Below are 19,617 nucleotides of genomic sequence, written 5' to 3'. Positions count from 1 at the left end.
TAAGTGCCCAGCGCGGGGGGCCCGGCTCGGCAGCGCCCGGCCGCCACCGTCCTTTCCCCCCCCCCCCCCCCGCCGCGGCCGTGCCGGGCCGTGCGGGCGGAGCGAGGCCCCCGCTGCTCGCCCAATGCGGCGGCGCCGGCCCGGCCCGGCCCCGCCCTGCGCCAATGGGGCGGCGGCGGGCGGGGAGCGGCGGCCCCGCACAAACGCGGGCGGCGGCCCCGGCTGTGCCCGCAGCCCCGGCTCCGCGTCGCGTCGCGTCCCGTCGGCTCGGGCGGCTCCCGGGGGTCCTGCCGGCCGCGCCGCCTCCCCGCCGCGCCCATGAAGCTGATCGTGCACAAGCAGCGCTGTGAGTAGCGAGGGGGGAGGCAGGGCCCCTCGGGGCGCTGGGGGCGGCGGGGTTACCCGCGGCTCGCCCTGCCCGGGGTCCTGCGGCTGTCCCGGGCATCTCTGCGATGTGCTTGCTTGTACCGGCTCCTTACTGATCAGCGTCCTTCACTTTCTGGGTTGTAGCTAACTTGTGCACAGGCACGCGGCTACCGAGCGATTCCCAGTTAAACTCCACAAGCAGGCAACTGGGAACTCACCCTGGTGTGTGCCCCACTCACCTCTCTACTCCTCAAGTAAAGCCACCAAGCGCTGGCTTTCTCGTAGGAGTTCGGTGTGTTCTGAAGGGTAATCGGGGTAGCCAGGATCGCAGCTACCCACTGCCAAAGCCTAAAGATGTTTGTGCTCAGTAGGAAGCAGTGTGCGTTCAGCTAGCCTGGATTTGCCTCACTCTGAAATGAGTGCTTACAGACTTCCCTCAGCAGAGCGAAATAGTCGGGAACAGCCTTGAAGAGCTGCGGCTTTCCTTCTGCTTCTTAAACGCTTCTGCTGAGCTCTGCCTCCCCCTTTCCCTCCGAATGTTCTCCGTATCGATTAATGTTGTGCTGCTTGCGGTACCTGTGGCTATTTAAAGCAGCCTGCCACCAGATTTCACGTCCTGGTGACCCCATCGATAGCTGCTGCAAACCAGCTCTGTAGAGTCTTTGTCCATCTTGAATTTCCTTCGAGAACAAAACCGGCAGAACTTGGACTAACTTCAGCCTTCATCTGGTGGAACTAAGAAGAGTCAGCACTTGCATCTCAAACTCTTCATAATGCTTAAAGCTATTCGGAAGCAAAGAATAAGGCTTCTAGGGGGTCGTGCAATCACTTAAGTAAGACAAAAACAGGGAATTTCGATTCCTTCCCAACTTGGGGGGAAAAAAAGCTCATCAGCGTATAGAGCTCAGGTGACAATGGCTGTGTTGCCCAACATGTGCAGCAGCTGAGCCTTCAGTTCTGGGGTTTCTTAAGAGGGCTGTAATGAAAACAGCAGCCAAGAGAAGAAGTGCTTTTTAAAATTCTCTTGTGGGCAATTTTTGTCTCTTATTTAAAATGCATAGATTGTTGCTGATCTCATCCTTTTACTCTTGTCCAGAAAGCATATAAATTAACTTGCAATTTAGTATTAGCCTTCCAGGAACGCATGATAACACATTATCCCAAGCTTAAAAAGTTGATTAAATCTGACTTGCGTTCTGGTACTGCATAGCTTTCCACTGCATCTATCTCCAGAGAATACTACACAGTCCTGTTTTTCTTGTTTTTATGTTTAATCCTGCTCTTTACAGATGTTTGTTCTGTGCTTAGGGACACATTGCAAAATGTGGTGCAGTTGCCACATGGTGTGTAAGACTTGAATATTGATTGTGGGATTTGCTTTGCGTGGTGATGAAGCTAATTGTCATTTCCCAATATTCCAAAAATGAAACTCTGTTGCAATTCTTCCTTCAAATCCTCACAAACTACATGTTTTCTTGAACAATTTTACTTCCTGCCAAGGTGCAGCAGACTTCTGCATTCCCAACTCCTTCTACCCTCTGAGGAGGGAGGGTTCCCCTTGAAACCCGCGTTCTTTGCTGATCCCAGTGGTGAGAGAGGATCTGGGAACTGACTTATCTCCTGCCAAAGAGCTGGTCTTGGCTTTGTTTCTTTCTTGGTTGAACCAGGTGAGTTGTTGGGGATGTCAGGCTTCCGCCAGTTTTCTGGTTCAAATCACTGGGGCAGGCCCTTCGTGGGGCTGAGGTTTGTTACCTGTCGGTATTGCAGCACGGTGTAACGAATCCAGCAAAATACCTGTTGTGATGCCTTGTGCTCTGTAGTGCTCCAGGTGATAATAAAATAGTCAAATGTTGTAAATTCTGCCAATTTCGAAAGCCTGCTGAAGTCACTGTGTTCAGTATAAGTGTGATCTTTGAACAGTAGAAAGAAGAACAGTTAAGTGCCTTCATCGATCCTTCCCCCGTGAAAGAGCACCTTAGCCAAGTAAGATCCAAGATTTCCGCATGGCAGTTACCTGGATGGATAGTTGACGGCATTGTTCTACATCAGGCATAGGGAAGAAGCCAGCTGGATGTCTTACTTAAATTGCTTTTCTGAAATTAAGATAAAGCTTTGGGGTCTCTATTCAAGCAGTATCTTAGATCTCTCCACACCTCAGCTGGTAACAGGTAGAGGTCAAATAATGCATGCTTGGAGGCAGCAGGGCTACTTACACCCAATATGCCTTAAAACTGCCTGATCAAACATTTACTAAGTTGCAGCTTCACAGTAAATAATGCTTCTGGCCAGTATTGATGTTGTTACGTCTGTGGGGCATGGATGCAGCATAGTTACGCAGCACTACTTATTCTAGGTATTTCAATGTGAAAAACCTTTTTTTTTTTCAGTTGTGGTGATGTTAAATGTGGAATGCCACGACTTAGAGAATGGATTTTAATGGAGAGCACAGGAGTGAAATGCTCTGGGTCTTACTGCTCTTTGACACAGTGAACAAGTGCTGCTGGCTACTGGTGCTTTGTCCAAGGAGTTGGAACATCCCACCATTTTTTAATCTTGTAAATTATTTCTGGAGGCACGCTGATTTTCCTGTAGGCAGATGTAAGGGCTGCTTGAGGAATGGGGCTGGTCGTACCCAGCTGAACCAGTGGGCGTGTTGTGGTGAGTGAGCATCCTGCGGGTTCCAGCCGCATACCAGCCCTACCGCGAGGTATGCTTTGTCAACAGGAGAGGGAAGCTTGGATCCTCTCGCTGCCATCGGGCTGGGCGCTGTCAGATGCAAGAAGGAAAATCTTGTCAGGTGATCATCACTTGCAGCTTTGTGAGTTTGGCTTTTGGCTGGTTGTTCCCCTCTGAAGCTATCCAGGTGAGGTAGTGACCTAGGCTCGCGCTGCTGTCTTCAGAAATGGGTTTGTGGTAACAGAGGTACCTATGTGTGGATGGATGGTCACACCTGTCTGACAGACAGCTCTGCTTTGGGGGTTGAAGATTTTTTCTTCATCTTTGTGATGAGGAGGCAGACATTCAATAAGAGCTTGCTGCTGAAAATGAGCTGCAAAGCTGCGCTTACTGCATGTGTGGTTTATTTAGCTCTAGCTGTGTAAGGTTTGAAGAAACTTCCATTACTAAGCACTTATAATTCATCTGTTAAGCTACATATTCTATTTTTGTTCAAAGGAAAACAAATGCTTCCATTTCAAAACATATGTTTGGATTGCTCAGAATAACTGTGCAATATAGGAAGGAATGATTGAAATATACATGTAAACTATTATTGCTTTATAAATGGAACGCAGCTTTCAGAAGCTGTGAGGAGAATATCCTATCTTATACGTGACTTTCGTTTTATTTTTCCCCCCTCTATTTTTAGTTTTGGCTTTCTCTCCCCTCTTCCAGTCCCAATTAAAGCAGGAGGAAGTTCTTAGCTCATCAATGCATCAAGCCATGGAAATAAGATGTAAGTGAAATCATAGGATTTCATCACATGCATCCAGGAAAAAAAACAAGACAACAAGAAGCAGATGCCAAGGTCTTTTATCTGAGATTTATGGTGAAGATATCAAAGAGTATTGATATCACCATTCAAGTTACTGATAAAATATTGAGATACTGTACCTGCGCTTGAAGGAAAGAATCAATTCAGACAAGTGCAGGGAAAGGGAATTCCTTATTAATGAAAGGAGGCTGAATGAGACTGGCCAGCTTTGTGTAATTAAGGCTGCAAAGGTGTTACTGCCAGTTGTAGGGAGATGATGATCGCAACTACCTTTGTGTGATGATTGCTTAAATGGATGAAAGGGATTGCCCTCTGTTATCCCCTTTAATTGGGGGCAGTGTTGCTGAGTGGCTTGGGAGTTCTCCTGTACTTCTCCTGAGTTGTGGAGGAGGAGCAGGCTAGTCTGATATTCTTCTCCCTGACCCTGCCTTAAATTCTATGTTAGCGGTAGGATTTTTAAAAGTCAAACGCGTTCAATTTTAAATGTAATGTGCTTTATAGGAAAAGCTTTGTGGGTTCATACTGTTCATAGCTTGTGGAGAAACTAGGTGAAGTGTATCATGGAATCTCTCGTGAGTGAACCTTTCCCCCAGATAGCACAGCTGTTGGTGTGCATCAGATTACCTCATTATGCAACGCTGTGGATACCTTCTGTTTGCATTGTCACATGCTTCTGCAGCTAAGTTTTGGAGTAATGGAAATTTTTTCTCTCTAGCTAACAAACCGATAAGTTGGTGCAGTTTATTAACATACAGAGAATAAATTTTCACAAGAAGATAAGTGGAGCTTTTGATTTATGCAAGGCTTTTAAGACGGCATGATTCGTCTTGACGCTTTCTGTATCGCTTCTGTCGGACCTAGGCCTAGATCTCAGTGTCACCACTTTTTATGACTCACTGCAGCGCACTGGTACAGTAGGGTAGTTTTATTTTCTCTACAATAACAGATTTCATTGAGCCAATAGGTATATCGTGTACTGTCTCTGAGAAGAGGCATCGGCTCACAAGTCTTATTAGAGAATTTTCGCTAAGGAGAAATGCACTTCTTACGCTGTAGAGGCACTTCTGCAACATGTCCAGATTCTTCACTTTTTCATAGTAAATCACATGATTTTGAGTTATTTTGAACTATCGGCTAGGATGTGGATCTGGCTGATTTCACTTCTTGCCTTTTTGGTTTTTAACTACTCAGGAAACTGAACTTCTGTGCATCATTTTATGTTACAAAATCCGAGTGTTAAATAACAGTTCTCCCCCTGTCTCCTCTCAGGTCCGTGGAGACAGATACCTTTCTTCATACCCTCTGGTTGCAGAAGTGATGGCCCTTGTCATTTTGGTGGCCTCTGAGTGGTGTTACTGTCTGCATTCAGGGAGGCAGGAGAAGCCAGGACCAGCCTGCAGTCTGCGTGCATGTTCCTGTTGATACTGCATTAGTTGAGTCAGGAAAGCTGAAGTGTACAGGTACCCACTAGGTAGGGTGGGCTGTCTGAAAATGCTGGAAAGACCTGATGGTGCTTGAGTGTTGTTTTGTTCCAGGGTATATTGATAGTTACAGGAGGTACAACAAGTAGATTGTTAAAATAGTCACTGGGATGCAGAAGTTTGTACTGTGATTCCAGCCAGTTACATGGAGGCTATGCAAATTTTAGCAGGACTCATCAGGAACTTTGACACTTGGTTTATGTCCTAGTTGACCAAAATATGTTTCCTTTATTGCAAGCGATTTGCAGCAGATCACTGGTGTTAGCAGCTGTGAAGAAAACTAAGCTGTTCTCCTGCATAGCTGAAATATCAGTAGTTGTGGTCTGGTCTTGTGCTCTTTATTTACTTGTGCTAAGGAAAACTGCTGCTGTTGTAGGAGCAAAGTTCTTTTTGTTCTGCAGGTCGCTGTTTGGCTCACAGCAAAAGGAAAGAGCCTTAGATTCATGGAGAGAATAAACTGGAAAAAAAGAGTTGGTGTTTCCACTTGTTTTTTAAATGAGCATTGCATACCTATCCCAAGAAATACCCAGACTTGAAGTAACTTGGTGGTGGTGGTTTTTTGTTTCTGTTTCATTTTACAGTATTTCTTGTTTGTTAATTTAATTATGACTCCTCAAAGTTAAATGACTGCCAGGACATTTACGTCTTATGAATAACTCAGAGCTATTAGCACTTACGCTTTTATTCCTGGCTTTATATTTAATAAAGGAAAGGAATGTTTCTCCCCCCTCAAAAACTAAATCTGCACTATAACTGTACAGCAACTACCAGTGCAGGTAGCTTATAGCAGAGTTTATGTCCATAATGTTAGGATGTTGGAGTTCCATGTATTCTTAGGAATAGGCTGGGTCTGTATGGCAGAGTTTAACCATGCTGCTGTTAATATTAACTTCCTGCTTGCATAGTTAAGATATGTTCTAGGTGGAGGAGACTTACTGTTCCAGTGCAACAAGTAATTAAAGATCTCAGTAGCTTAAGCAAAGATTTGTGCAAATCACTACTGGGACTGACATCCCGAATTCCACTGCGTTGCAGTGTTGTACAGTGTGGACTCGGCTATTTTTGCCTAAGTATTTCTCTTCTACTTCCAGAAGTGATCGAATTACAGGTTACTGCACGGTAAAATATTTCGCCCTTTCAAAATAAAGCCTGTTTTTAAAACACTTCTTTCAAATTTTTCTCATTTCAGGGAGCCAACATGCATCAATTCTGTATTGGACATATCTTCCCAAACATCAAATTAGATTTCATTTCAATGTCTTGGTGTCTTGCAGCTTGTAGGGAATGGAAAATGAAATTAACCAGACTTTACCATAGGTAACAGTAGGTGCTCTTATGGAAAGCGAGTGGTAAGGAAGCAACTTTATGGGAGTTGATTGCATTATGCCCTCCCTGTGTTTATGGAAAGCAGGGTGAAATTGAATTGATTATTTGGCATACAGTAATGGAGCAAAGAAGCCATTTTAAGCATCTGACATTTAAAGGTTTGGGTTTTTATTGTTTTGTTTTTGTTTTTTGTTTTTTTCTCCTGGTATTAACAATTATGAAACTTAGCCTTTTGAATTATTCAGTCAGGCAAGAATTGAGGCATAGGCTGAGACCCTCGTGGTAAGAAGTAAGACGCTAAGCTCCTTTCAGTCTGAAACTTAGTAACTTCATACTGCTCTGTGATCACCCAAGGAAGAACAGCGTGATCAGTACCTGATGTGCTTATTAAAATCTCTTTTTCTAAGTTGTTTATAGCCAGGTTCACTGGCAGAAAAAAAAAGTGATGCACATAGTATCGGTGGTTTGGAGCTTGCATCAGCATTAAGTTGGGGTGCCCTAGTTGGTAGCATTGTGTTTCTGTCAAGGCTGCTTGCTTTTCCCTAAAATCAGAGGGGTGATTGCGTGACTGCTCTTTTTGAAATCCATCTTGTGTGTTAGCAACATACTTGAGTACTTTTAATTTTAATTTGTCTAAGAAGTGCTACTAGAAGCTGCCTTCTGCAGTATGCGTGTATAACTTCTGTGTTCTTACTTCTCAGTGCTTCATGAAGTTACCTGGCTTACTGTTGAAAATGCATGTGGGTGTGTATATGCAAGTAGAGCAGGAAGACCAACCTCGTTCAGTTATTGCAAAAAGAAGAGGCTGTTGATTTTTCTTTTGCTGCTAACAGTACAAAGGCTTTTGTAGACCTGGGACGTCTGGGGCAAATCCATATGCTGAGAGTGGCATCTCTTGCGTAATTGTATGATAGCTAACGTACACAGCAGAAAAGGGAGTCTGTGCTCTGAAAAGATGACTGTCAGTTGGGTTTAAACACTGAATTTAAAGCAGCTCATTCTCTTCTAATACATGCAAGAATTGTAGTTCTGACAGAGACACTAGTTGTGGTGGGTTGTGGAGACTCCCACTACGAGGGGAGAGTCACGGGTTGCTGCTCTTCAGACAGCATTGCCATTGCAGAAACTCCAGTTCATATCAGAAGGGGGTTTGTAAATATTGTGCTGTGGGAGCGTGACTGAAGAGATTTTGCTCTCCTGTTTGGTTGTGTCCCCTCCAGTTTACTTAAAAAATCAGTGCTGGGAGTCAGACTGGGTGTCATGCTGTAAATCTGCTCCGTCAAGAGGTGCTGACTGGGGAGTAAAATGTTTTCCTGGAAAAATTATTTTTGCATTCTACAACCTGCTTCTCCAGAGAAGGATTTTTGGAGGTTTTCTTTATTCTTTTTAGGCTTTATGAAGTCTTAAAGAATGCATGTGAATTGGAAACATGAGTGACCACTAGCTTTTAGGAGCAGGTGCTGATACTGTAACTTGCACTGCGCCGAGCTGTCATTCAGCAGGTATTTGAAGTGCTATGGCTAACCTGTGTATTTACATTGGCTTTCTCTTTCTTCCTCCCAAACCCCCATCCTTAGCGTTTCCATGGTTTGGAATGGATATCGGTGGAACGTTGGTTAAACTGGTCTACTTTGAACCGAAGGACATTACTGCAGAAGAGGAACAGGAGGAGGTGGAAAACCTGAAAAGCATCAGGAAATACCTGACCTCCAATACAGCCTATGGCAAAACTGGCATTCGTGATGTCCACCTTGAACTGAAAAATTTGACTATGTGTGGACGCAAAGGAAACCTGCACTTCATCCGCTTTCCCAGCTGTGCCATGCACAGGTTCATACAGATGGGTAGTGAAAAGAACTTCTCCAGTTTGCATACTACGCTCTGTGCCACGGGAGGTGGAGCTTACAAATTTGAGGAGGACTTTAGAACGGTATGTGAACGGTTCATGTGGGTTCAGTGGGAAGTACTTGGAAGAAAAAAGTCATGGGAGTCCTATTGCTTAAAACTTTCAGAGAAAATAACGCATTTTGCTCGTCCTAAATGGTTAAGACTAACAATGCATATTTGTTAGTTGGTGGAATTGCTGAGAACATGGAGGAGACAAGGGCAGGTGGGGAGGCTCGTGTATTCTACTGAAGTATGACTGCTGGATGTCTTCAGTAAACGGTTCCTTAGAGTGCGGCTGTGGTGATCAGATACCTCATAGTCAGCTGAGGGTGTGTTACGACGGCTTTGAAGTCTGAGACTACAGCTGTTCATCTGTATGTGTATTGAAAATACAGAAATGAAACCATACAGGCTGGAGACTACACTCTGGTTCCCTTCCCCTGGTATTAGTCCTTTTGGAGGCTTAAGTCGAGATTGTGGAAGACTAAGCTTGGAGTAGGGAAAGAAATAGTGTATGGAAGCATGGCAATAGCAGCTAGCTTTTGATTTCGGGTCTGGGAGTAAGTCACCTCAAGAACTGCCTTTCTTCATGTGACAATGTCCCAGCTTTCCTAGAACTTATAAATAACCTCTGCAGGAAGCTCTGGAAGCTGAGGGGTAAATCTGAAGTATTGAGATACATACATGACAAGCAACTGCCTTCCCAGTGACTTTAAAACAGTTTGTACAACACCTCTGTGTCTCTCTTGCACAAATTCATTTCTAAATTCAGTTCATTCATTCTGGAGCTGAGACTATTGCTGAAGTTTGCACAAAAAGCACGTATTTCCGCTGGGGCATATCTCCATATATTTCTGTAGAAAAATGTGAAAATGTCCTGGTACAGCCAAACTAGTCAAAGAGTAATGTGGAGTATTTACTCAAGCAGGTCTGACACTTGTCCCTAGCTTCTGACCTGATCTTGATGGTGAGGGATGGCTGGGGGTGACAGGTTACAGCAGTTGCTCTTCTGTGACTGCTTCAGTTTACAGAGCTATCACACTGATTTATCAACTGCTGTTGAATGCAGTCCTTGACGGCATGTGCTTCAGTTTTAATTCCAAGCAGCCATTCCTGCACTACAAGAGGGTTTTGGTTTTTTTTCCTTTGTTAATATCCCTCACCTACCAAATGGTTAAAATCCTCTGATTCCTCAGGGAAGAGGATGCTGCAAGAGATGAACATGAACTCCAACTGTTGTGCAATGATTTTCAGTAAGCGTTGGATGTGGAAGAAGCTAGTCTAATGAAGGACTGTCAAACTTCTGGATTGCTGTAGCAGTCCGCTACTAGTACCAGATTTCTTGCCATTTAAGGGACTTGCAGCCAGCCGAAGAGTTAGGTTCTGCTGATGTTTGTGTTCTCAAAAGGAATGGTTTTCATTTCCCTTGCATTGTGTAGGGGATGTCAGGTACCACAGTCTGAGGTGAGTTCTAGCAGTAGTCAGTGTGGCCTTAGTTCAGGTTTTGGGGCATCCTTGCGCATGCCTAGGGATGATTCAGGTCACATTATCTAGTAACAATGGGAGGTCATTTTGAGGCTTTCTGAAGAGGCTGACTGTTCCTTTGGAAAGGTCAGTGTTCCCAGACTTCTCTTGCGTCATGGAGCAGCAGCTAGAGTTGCCTTCTGAGTACAGAAGTTCATGTACCATGTTCCTATAGCTGTGGAATTGAACTAGAAGCTGCTTGGTGGCTGTCACAGCTAGGCATCTCTCTCCAGAGCTTTGGCCTTATCTGGTGAAAATAGGCAGTTTACAGGGAGGGGACCAGTTTTTCCCAGCTCAGCTGCATGTAGGGCTAGAAGTCTTAGCTGAAGCTGAGGCTGTTCTACTAGCTATTGTACAAAAATATGAGGTCACACAGCTAATTCCTGAGGCACCTGGGCATGAAGTCCTACACTGTGTGCTATGACACTTGCAAGTAGTTTAAGAAAAAACACTTTAAAGGCTGTCTTGGGGTATTGAGTAGCATGATGCAATCAGTGAAGTGCACTCACACCTGAGATGAGTGCTTTGGACACCTTCTTGCAGCTATCCAATTCCACGCCGTATTTTAAAGCAAACATTTCTTGGTTCAAACTGTGGTATCCATAGAGTATTACAGAAGCAAAATATTGTGCATTACAGGAAGGTTTGCTTGTTTAATATCACTAGAAGGGCTAAGTGTCCTGGGTACTAGCACTTAAATTGTCACACCTCATTAGCCATTTTAACAACAGCTGGCAATCCCAGTGTGTTCTGCTGACTGTAAATTGGCGTTGGACAACAGCTTCAGAATTGTTCTCAAAGCATTAAAATGCCTGGTTCAAATATTTGATCGCTCATGTACCTGCAGAAGTAGAGAGCAAGTGCCAAGTCTCATATCCTGCTGCTGCGGGATTCAATGTTATATAGTGCCTTTTAGGGAGGAGGCGCTTTAAATGTTGATGTTCCTGCTAGAAGCAGTGTGGAGAAACTGAGGTATGGTTCTGGATGCTCTTAATTTCATGAAGAAGTCTAGTTAAGTGGTAGTAAAATCATGAAACTGATACAAGTAACATGCTTTTGTTCTAGCCCTCTATTTCCCTATGCATGTACTTTAAAATTATTTGTCTTTCATGGTATTTCTAAATGCTTGTGGGACTTCCAGAATTGCATAGATTTTGGACGAAAGATCCAACATATTGCAAAATAACATACTCAAATCCCAAAGTAAGTTTCCTTCTAAGGTTGCAGCTACTATTTCTCCTTACAATAAACTAGCAAATACTCTTACTTGCCTATTCTAGTGTCCAATTCTGAATCCCTAAATAAGTTAAATAGGCTTGTTCTAGACATCTGTGTTGCTGTTGTATATTAAAACAAAACTGGGAGGCATCTTCTGTTTTTTCTGACAGCTGTTTTTTGTGCCATAGGAAGGCAACTAAACTTACAGAGCCAGCTAGGTTTGACTATCTGACCTCTCCCTCTCTTGTGATCCACGCCGATGGATAGAAGGAGACCTGGAAGAGTCTCTGTGGACTCTGGATGACTGCCAGTGATAATGTTCAACAGCCTGCAAATTATTTAATTCACTCTTAAGATCGGAATGCTTCTGTTAGAAGTGGGAAAACTGACTGTATTTGTTAAACTAGACCACAGAAATAATTCTACCAAGCATATGGTTATATTTGATGCTCATTAAAGAGCATCAGTAAGTAATTCACTAAAAGGATTGTTTCCAGCTTAGTTTTTTCTTGTGGGTATATGTTTTTTATTGTTTTTTCTCCCTTTCTTAATGACTGCTCCTTATGGCTGACTTTTGTTATTTTCAGGTAGCAGTGCTGTTGAGGCACAGATGAATCAGTCACCTAATTCTGCTTATCCTTCTTCCTTTCTCCAAATACTTACTGTCACCTCACATCTTCTATGAATATTAAAGCCACACCACCTCTTTAAATGAGGAAGGGACGTGGTCTCATTTGCCTGTGTACCTGTAATATAAAGCGCTTATGCTCTTTGCCTCCCCCATGCTAGCAGGCGTGCTGCTTTCACAGAAGTATGCTGTTAGTGTTACAAGGAATAAACAGGCTGTCACTTCGTTTTGTAAAACAGGTCGCTAGGAGGGATATATGGGGGCTGAGGGAAGAAAGGCCTATTCAGACTTCTGTCTGAAACCTGCTCTGCTGCAGGATGCCCGCTGATTGATAACTGGAGAACCTGACTTGGCTGCGCTGCAACTTCACTGCTGGCTCCACTGGAAGCAGGGCCTGAGCCAAAAGCCAGTCGCTTAATAAAGCACATTTGGGGGGTGTGTGGGGGGAAGGCTGTTACCGGCACAGACTTAGACCTTGACCTTCCCCTTGACCATAAGAAAAATGTTTTAAGACTAAGCTTGGCACTTGGAGAGCGTTTTCCTCATGCCAGTTACTAGCTGGTTTTAGAGCTTGCCTTTGTGTCAGGGCCTGAGTGCCTGGGGATGACTTGTAGGCCGTATTTCACTTCGGGGGGACTGGGGAGGGGCAGTGTGCATCTCCTCCCTGCCCAGGGAGGGAGGACATCCTTCTAGCTGCCTGGCGAGAGGGCAGGTGCTGAAGAGCATCCTGGACTGGTGCTTTTTTGCCCAAAGCTGGTGCAGTGTCTGTCTTCTCTTCTACCTCAGTGAACGTTAGGCTGACCTTTTAGTTGTGATAGACTCTGTCTTACTTGAATCTGAGTGCTATTTCCCAGCTTCGGGGTGGGGAAGGAGCTGCGGGGAGTACCCTCACCAGAGCTCGAAATGGAGCAAGTCTGGGGGCTGGAGGGGCAGTTGAGGTGAAGACAATTGAAACGTGAAGAAAGCAAAGTACCTATATATGAGAGTGGAGGAGAGGTAATGGGAAGGAGATGGAAGGCAAAAATAGACTGAGCTATTATAGGAAACAAAAACTGGAGCAAAGCCCAGAAGGAATATAAAAGCCAGCGTGATGCAGTAAGTGAGGCTGTTGTAGCTGATAATTAAAAACTTGCAAGAAGTTAAATTCCTAACAGTCTGTTGCAGAAATATTTTCTTAGTTCTCATTGGAAGTCCAAGACACAAATGAACTTGTAACTGCACCCAGGTTCTGCAGTTCCTGTGCTCTCCAGAGCTCGGTAACAGTTTGAAAATTCAAACCAGGTGAAATCTTTCATGAGCTGAAGCTTCTCCGAGGAGATGTACGTGTCCTGATGCTGATCCATCAGGCTTCTGCCCTCTGCAGGTATGTCATGGCTGCCCTCAGCCCCTCTCAGGGGGACTGGGGCTGTTCCATGTCCTCCTTGCCTGAGGTGGAAATACTCATGAAAGCAAACATGACCCAAGTCTTCAACTGTGCTTCCACACTACAAAGAAGCTGAAAGTTGGTACCTCTTTCTTTTTTTCCTGGCAGCAAGGCTCTGCCAGCTGCCCTGCTGTGGTCATGGCAGTGCTGATCTTGCTGGGTTGAGTTACTGTTATGCTGCCTGATACAGCTAAAGCTTGACACTATGCATGTTACAAAAAAGCCTTGAACAGACTGTTGTTTTCCAGCACTCCTTATGAGTTTATACCAAGAGGTGGGCTTTTATTCTCCTTAGGATAGCATCTGTGTATGGCAACAAGGGGCCTTTTGCATATCCTTGCAATCAGCTCAGTTTTAGGCGCTGGTTGCTAAGGCATGCACTGTCACAGGGAAGCGTTCACTGCTCCTTTGCTGTGTTGCACCCACTTGTAAACATGGCTAAAATCCAGAGTCCCTGCTCTTGATGGTCTTGAAGAATTCCTAGAGATCCAATGTATTCTGTTCCCTCCCTTCATCTGGTATTTAAAAGCAGTCTGAAATGATGAATTTCTATGGTCTGGCCATAAGGTAGGAAAAACTGTTCTTATAAAAAAAAAGTGCACATGGTTTTGCTGTAACCATCATAAATTTTTCCTCCAGGGTCCTGTGTACTGTTCTGTTCTGCTGTTCTTGCTCTCATAGCACAACTTTCTGACGTACCATTTTTTGAGAGGCACCATACTGAAGGTAGTTGCAGGAGTGTGGAGCAGGATAAGTAGAGCAGTGTGCTGCCTGCCGTCATATTAGTGGCTGTAAAGGGCTGGTGAACATCTACAAATGCATTTTGTAAAATGTTGTAGGAGGAACATCTAATGCTCTTCAGCTCCTGCAAGGAGAAGTGTCTTGAACAGCTCAAAGATGAGGGTGAGTAGAGTGGGGTGGAGTGAGGTGGTGGCAGCAGAGAAACACATACGCCTACTCATACATTAGTTACGATGTTTTCAAGCACATCTATTTTGTGATGCAGTCGAGCTGCTTCAGTCACTGTGAGCAGAGAATGAATAGAGGAAAAAGCAGTTTTATATACAGTGACAGGGACTGGGAAAAGGGTTTGTGGCCCTGGCCCATCCTGGCTTCTTGTGTGAGGCTGGGTTACAGTATTTCTTGCAACTGTGCCCTAATTTGTGCTTAGGGAAAAAAAAATAGCTTGCTGGGCTGCCCAGAGCCTGAGATGTGAGGGTGAAGAGCTTGCAGGTTGCTCAATGCAGGCAGGCTGCGTGGAATACTGATGCCAGTCTTGCTCCTTCCAAAAATGAGAAACAGACTGCTGTAACAGTTCAGGAAAACAGTTTTTCAGTCTGCTATGAATATCATACATGAAAGAAAGCAGTGTAAGTCTTTTCTGCTTGCAGTATATCAGCTGTTAAATATAGCACAGAACCATAAAAAGCAGAGTAAATCTTAACGTGGCTTTTATATGTGGAAGGTTGGACCTAATAAGACTTCTGTGCTCAATGCTTGAAAGAAGCCCCTGATTACTTGCTTTTGTTCTGTCCTTATAAAAGTGCTGTGCTGGCTGGAGAGCTGGTAGAAACAAGCATTTTGTCTTTCTGCATTCATGCCAGAAGTGTTTTTTCTCTTAGATTTGTATTGCTCGTGTTTTGCAAGTACTTAATATTATGTATTTATTGAAGTGTAATACTGATGAGACATAAGCAGCTTGTGGCTGGTTATTTGGCCTACAGGATGACCAGAGATTTTGACAATAAGGGCCATCCATACATCCACTAATGACTCTTCTTTGTGTTGCAGGCTTCTGTTTCATAGCATGTTTATGTATGATACGGCTGGATCATGTCTTGTCATGCTGCTTCTAGTTCATACAGTAAAATGAGGACTATGAAACTCCAGAGTACTTTACCTAGAGAAATATGTTTGGTATACAATAGTCTGTTTTGACAAGCTAGTGCAACACTTACTGGTTCTAATAGAACAAATAAATCCTCTAACTATTAATGCCTTAGTGAGGTCCCTACAACACTGCGAGAAAGAGTGCATGAGTTGTTAACTGGTAATCCCTTGCACTGTATGTCTCTTGGAGTTGTTTCTCTCAGTCTAATAGCAAGAAATAGCTGAAATCCAAGGTATTTGCAAAGACAGCCTTAAGATTTTTTTGTAATGCTGCTTTAATTTTCTCCCCCAGTTTGTGCTTACTGCTTTTATTTGCTGGGCAAATGGTTCAAGACTTGTAATGCCTTTCTGTAGCTGTAACTTGTATAGCCACGTGGTAACCAAGGGAAGCATATGAAGGGATTGTAAAATTGCAGGAGGAAATGCTGAAAGAAAAAGAAGTGATCCCCACCTGTGTCTGTTGTACTATGAATAGCTGTATTTATACTGAGGTCTTTGAGTTTGCTTGGTTTTGTTTTTTGTAGAAATACTTTTCTATAGTTGCAGGATTTGAGGACTAGCAAGCATAAAGTGAGGGCAGACCCAAACAGTAGGGCGGCTTTCAGTTCAGGCTAGTTAAAGCAATGTAAGAGCAGAGAAAACTTAAGGGGAGAGATTTAAATAGCTCAAAAGAATGTAACCTATTGGCCGTGCCTGTTCCACAGAAATAGCTTCTCTTTGTAGTGACTGAATATATCTTCCAGAATTAAAAATAGGAGGTAGGTAGCCCCATGAATCTTATCTATTAGCTGTTATAAAAACATCCTGCAATATGCAAATGTTTGACAACCTGCTCTGAGCTGAATAGCTCCCTTTTGTTCTTAATACCCTGCTGCTTTTTCTGGTACAAGTGGAGTAGATAAGACCTACTGTGCTGGTGTGAGGATGCAAGTGACCTCAGGATTTGCATGTGAGACTTTTCTATATTTTCTTCCTTCTCCTTACACGTTTGAATTCAATGTCATTTGGAAAGGAGTTTTTCTACAGATTATCACTGTATCCTGTTTCTAGAAAGGAGTGGGATTTCTAACTCTAGTAAACAGAGTGCTATGATAAGTAGGTGTCTGCTTAAGTACAGTAATGGGTGACCTGTAAGATCCAAAAGAATATGCTTTTTAAGCTCTTACACTTGTTTTTCTGCCTTCTGCTACAGTTATTTTTTTCTACAAATATTATGATGGGGGCATGGGCCTGAGGATATTTTTGGTTTTTAGATAGTATTCTCAGTGTTTGATGAAAAACCTGTGTTTTTTTTATGAGGCATTTTAAAACACTGATTGTAATTTAAAGAAACAACTCTCATTACTGGAGAAATACACTTGAAAAAAAAAGGCAAGTCTTTAAGTATAATCCACTGCATTTTTAATGGGTATTAACATACGAATGTGCACTTTGTAAAGCTTGAATTATCTGGTACTTTAAATGCAGTTTCTTGACCTTGCTGCTTCTGCCAAATGTTTCGTTAAATTGCTGGGAGATGTAGATGGATGATGAGTTAAAGCACTGGGCATCCTGACAAGTGCTACTTTGCCCACATGTCAGATACTGTCCCAAAACTGCAGAGCACAGTCCTCATGGGATGGGGATGAGAGGAAAAATTTATTGCTGCAGACTGCTGTCGGGGAGGAAATTTTTTCCTGGACTGCTTGCAGAGCATGGATTATCCAAAAGGCAAAGGAACTGAAGGACAGTGCTGCATAGCACCTTGTTTTGGGAGGTACCCATTGTCAGGCAGAAAGCTAACTCCTTGTATTTTGGACCTCATGCTCGGACAGATCTTTGTACTGTTTGAGTAGCATAATACATTACTGTTAAATTGATGGAAGTGCTTCAGCAGCGCCTTTTGTCCTTCTCAGTGTTGTACTATACTAAGAAATATTTAATTTCTTGTTCTATTCCAGATTGCTGATCTACAACTCCACAAGCTGGATGAATTGGACTGTTTGATCCAGGGCCTGCTTTATGTTGATTCTGTTGGTTTCAATGGCCAACCAGAGTGCTATTATTTTGAAAATCCTACAAATCCTGAACAATGCCAGAAAAAGCCTTACTGCCTTGATAATCCATATCCTATGCTGCTGGTTAACATAGGCTCAGGGGTCAGTATCCTAGCTGTATACTCAAAGGACAACTATAAGAGAGTCACAGGATCCAGGTAAATTTAATTCTCTATATTTTTTTCTTAATATTTGAACAGATAAAAGCAGACAGCGACTATAGGTGCAGCTTCAAATTATTCTTATCTTCCCATTTCTTTAAAAAACTCACTAGTAGCAAGGCTGGAAATATCCCAGGATTTCTTCAGAGGAGGGCGTAGGTCAGTGAAATCGCTTATTCATTCAGCTTCAGAGCTGCTTTAATCTCTCCTTGGTGTTCTCACCTACTTCCTATCTCTTGCTGTGAGTTACCAAAATAGACCTGTTCCAATAAATAAATGTTCTCTTCCCTACGCTTTGATCCACTAGAATAGCCAGAGCAGTAAAGTAAAAACGTTTGGGCCAAACAAAAATGTCTTGCTTAATAATTAGGATGTGTATCCAGGATACAGGAAAACTTTATAGTATTACCTGCTACCACTGGATTTTGGCAGGGGAGTCTTATTAGATGTCTTGTTTCCTTACTGATTGCAGTAGTCTTTGGACTGTGCTAGTAAATCAATGAATGGCCGCATGTAAAGACTAGAACTTGACTGTCTGTATTCTTACTTGATTCTCAGCATGATTTCTGCCTGTGTCAGCTGGTGTTCTCTGAAGCAATTTGTAGGGTACAGCTGAGTTGGAATGGACTCTGGCCTCTGTTAAATAAAAGGGGGAAGAATTTTTAAATGTGATTGCTCTGTTTAAGAGCTTGGGAGTTCAGTGTTGCGGATGCAAAATTTTGCTGTTAAGGCCGCAGTAGCCTGAGGCATGCTTAAGTTTACTCATATTGTAAACTGTGATGTGGCCAGAGAAAGTATTTACTTGTAGGGAACTACTTTAGTCCAGATGGGCATGCTTCCAGGTAGTATTGAAGCTTCCAGGTAGTATTGAAAATACATATGTATCTATGCACTCTTCAGTCATATGTACAAGCTAAATTGATATATTTCATATTAGTAATCTTGTGACCTTTAAAACAAATTAGAAGTGTGTATATATATATATATATCCATTCCTCCCCACCCCCAAGTCCACTTCCAAAGCAACAACCAAAGAAACTCATAGGATTTGCTATGGTCTGTTCCAAAGCTGCATTCTGTTCTTCAATGCATGGTACATATTAATGAAGTTTTTCATACACACTGTAAATGACTGCATGTCTGTCTTCCATTGTCTTATCTAAAGTATATCTTAATATCATAATTGTACACATGAGCCATTTTTCTGTATACGGTACAAATGAACAAAGTTGATCTTAGGGGAGGCTTTGGTTTTCTTGCCATTCTAGTGGCTTTTTTTTTTTTTCAAGCACAGTCCTTTCAATATCTGTAGATCTACTTCTGATTGTTTACATTACAGAGGGAAAAACATGACTGCAGTGGGTTGTTGACTTGTTAGCGATGATGAAATCAATATTGTCTCGTGGGCTTCCTCCTGTTCAGATATTAAATATATTACTGCACTACTAGATGTGTTCTGAAAAGCCTTCCTAATAATTGAACGCCACCATCTGAGCAGTGTTCCTGTCTAACCTGCTGTGTTTTTTTGTGAAGTGCAAATGCAGCATCTCATTGGTCTTGTTTATTGTGGCTCCAATCAGTGTGACTGCCATCTGTGCAAATAAGTTACTCTTCCTTAATCTTTGGGAAAGTTAAGGAAGGATGTAGAGGTTAGTAAGTTGAAGTTCATGTCTACTTTGGACTCTGCAGTCTTAACAGAATTCTAATGAATGCGTTAGTAACTTGTTACATGTACTTGGATACTGAGTAAATATGTGCAAGGTTTTCAAGAAAAATGACTGCTCCTTGTTTAGAGATCTACGGAGGGCTGAGACAGACATGGAGGGGTGCTGCCAGCCTTGCTTTGAACAGGAACCAACCAGACTATTTCCTGCCATTGCCTAGGGGGACAAGATGCATCTTAGCTGCTTGCCCCTGCATAGATAGTGTTGATTGCCATTTATTCTTTTATTGCTGACTCAGGTGATCTGGCTGGCTGCTTATTCTTACCCAAAGAAAACTTGGTTGAGCGCTACCAATAGCAAACTGGCATCAGCAAAGTTGCATTGGGCCACGTTCTCAGCTAACACTTTCTTTAGCATGATTTCTCCTGTTTAAATATGAAGAACTGACGAGTAGTTGAGTTGAAAACCATGCAGGTGTATTAAACTCAGCCTGGGGGGTATTTTTCCTCACTTCTCCAAG

The 19,617-nt window shown here is 43.1% G+C and overlaps 1 protein-coding gene across 4 annotated transcripts in view; it reads left to right on the top strand.

Annotated features, from left to right (window-relative positions):
- Positions 1-19,617, top strand: part of PANK1 (pantothenate kinase 1) — a 35,082-nt gene that overhangs the window by 8,149 nt on the left and 7,316 nt on the right. For 2 of the 4 annotated variants that reach the window (XM_080597718.1, XM_080597717.1), the window contains exons 2-3: positions 8,244-8,596; positions 17,177-17,430. In XM_080597718.1, the coding sequence (XP_080453844.1) occupies positions 8,244-8,596; positions 17,177-17,430 (607 nt within the window). Of the gene's footprint in view, positions 1-6; positions 347-8,243; positions 8,597-17,176; positions 17,431-19,617 lie in introns of those variants that run through there. The other 2 variants (XM_080597719.1, XM_080597720.1) reach the window with 2 other exon arrangements.

This window comes from Anser brachyrhynchus, assembly GCF_964034855.1.
Source record: "Anser brachyrhynchus genome assembly, chromosome: 6".
Classification (NCBI taxonomy): Eukaryota; Metazoa; Chordata; class Aves; order Anseriformes; family Anatidae; genus Anser; species Anser brachyrhynchus.
This window is presented reverse-complemented; position numbering and strand designations above follow the sequence as displayed.